This window comes from Necator americanus, chromosome X, assembly GCF_031761385.1.
Source record: "Necator americanus strain Aroian chromosome X, whole genome shotgun sequence".
NCBI classification, from domain to species: Eukaryota; Metazoa; Nematoda; class Chromadorea; order Rhabditida; family Ancylostomatidae; genus Necator; species Necator americanus.
In genome coordinates, this window is record NC_087376.1 from 2,439,980 (window position 1) to 2,441,243 (window position 1,264).

The window sequence follows — 1,264 nt, forward strand, 5'->3', positions numbered from 1 at the left end:
GATCCAATATTTTGAAGGAAGTTAAATGTTAACGATTGTTTACAATGTTAGAGGGTCGTTTGGCGAAGGAAGACTTGGCGCCCATTAAAAAAAAAACGAAATTTGTGACGTTGAGATGAGAAATGTAAGCAGAATAATGGAGAAATATTTGGATATGGTCACAATTTGCAGCCAGAAAATGTGGAACAGAAAATCCACGAAAAGAATTCAACAAAAAGAACCACAAAAAAAAACAGCAGAAAATTAATTATGGGCTATTTTTATTAGCTTGTAAGATGACAATTACATGGTGAGTAGAGCATGTATCGGAATTATACGAGACCTGGACTTCCCTTACTTGTAAACGCCTACTCAGTTTCATACTAGTAGTGGACCACTATTATATTACGCTACTACAGGAAGATCCAGAAACATAAGCATTTTGTTGCAGATGTGTGAAAAAATATCATCACAATGTGTTCATCCAGAATTCATTTCTAAAAATCGATACTTGATCTGATCTGACCTGATCGATCACAGAATGCTAACTCAGCAATAAAGAGGTTGACTAAACTTCGAAGGTGTTCCATAAATACAGTGACTGAAAAAATTCTCAAGAACTTTTATACGCTTCTGGATATGAGCGAACAATGGCTAGAAAGGATTTCAGGAGGATCTAATTAAAGTAAATCCTTGTCCGTTGATATTTGTATGCAAAAAAAAACGAATGATTTATCTCCATGTTTTTTGTTATCCTATTTTTAGACTATACGAATAATCATGGAACGAAAACAACTTCAAAACAATAAAACGATGACAAAATAACTCTCTCATGCAGTTCACAAGTTGACGACAATCACGTTTGGGGAAAAATTAGCCATGAGGAACCGGGTTCATTTTTTTCGTCCACAACTGCAGCCCAGATGTTGATGTTATAACCATTAAAATTCAAAAAATAAAAGATTTCTCGAGACCACGCAGTTTTAAGCTTCACTTAGGTCTGATTTAATTATTCGAGAAGACAAACTGACAAAACACGTTGAAACATAGCTAAATCAAATTCTAAAAAAAAGCAAAAATCAAAAAAAAAAATCCGTAGTCCACATGTGGACTACGTTTTCATTAACGTGTTAATAACTAATCCAAACCAATTTTTTAGGGTCGTTAACAAGCGAATTAAAATCGTGAGATACGAAAATAATAACATATAACAGTTGGACAACTACAGACATTAAATTTGATAAATATTACCTCCTGAATCCTTAATAAATTGTTTTTATACCCA

The 1,264-nt window shown here is 33.3% G+C and overlaps 1 protein-coding gene across 1 annotated transcript in view; it reads right to left on the minus strand.

Moving 5' to 3' along the window:
• RB195_021291 (uncharacterized protein) overlaps window positions 1-569 on the minus strand; it is a gene marked incomplete at both ends in the record, with an annotated part of 8,645 nt that extends 8,076 nt beyond the window's left edge. The window contains one exon of the mRNA XM_064207949.1: window positions 506-569. Within this exon, the coding sequence (XP_064063830.1) occupies window positions 506-569 (64 nt within the window). The remainder of the gene's footprint in view (window positions 1-505) is intronic.
• Between the last annotated feature and the right edge of the window lie 695 nt (window positions 570-1,264).